Here is a 368-nt window from a genome sequence, read left to right as displayed (position 1 = left end):
ATGCGTTCATGTTCGGCAGCCGTTGCGGGCTGCATGGACCTGAACACATTGGCTTGTTCTTGTTTGCTTTCAGGGAAAAGTGGTTAATGTTACGGAGGCAAATACCAAGCGCGAGGGCACCTATGCCTACGCGCCTGAGACAGGCCCTGTCGATGGCTGCTCGGCAGCCGTCTCCTATTGGAAAAAAGCCTACGTAAACTTTGGCGAACTCCCGCCCGAATACAACAAAGACACAGATGTGTATAAGGATAGCCGTAACCTCTCTCTTGTGGCCCTGTACAACCCGAATGAGGGCGCCACACTTGACTGCGCCTACATCACTTGCCCTATCTCAACTGCGACCACCACAGCCGCCCCCACCACTACCA

At 54.3% G+C, this 368-nt stretch overlaps 1 protein-coding gene across 1 annotated transcript in view; it reads left to right on the top strand.

The window, feature by feature from the left end:
* EMH_0049530 (SAG family member) overlaps positions 1 to 368 on the top strand; it is a gene marked incomplete at both ends in the record, with an annotated part of 2,004 nt that overhangs the window by 651 nt on the left and 985 nt on the right. Inside the window, one exon of the mRNA XM_013496540.1 lies at positions 74 to 368. Coding sequence (XP_013351994.1) covers positions 74 to 368 — 295 coding nt within the window. The remainder of the gene's footprint in view (positions 1 to 73) is intronic.

The sequence above is a fragment of the Eimeria mitis genome, genomic scaffold, assembly GCF_000499745.2.
Source record: "Eimeria mitis Houghton genomic scaffold, Emh_scaff2159, whole genome shotgun sequence".
Classification (NCBI taxonomy): domain Eukaryota; phylum Apicomplexa; class Conoidasida; order Eucoccidiorida; family Eimeriidae; genus Eimeria; species Eimeria mitis.
This window is presented reverse-complemented; position numbering and strand designations above follow the sequence as displayed.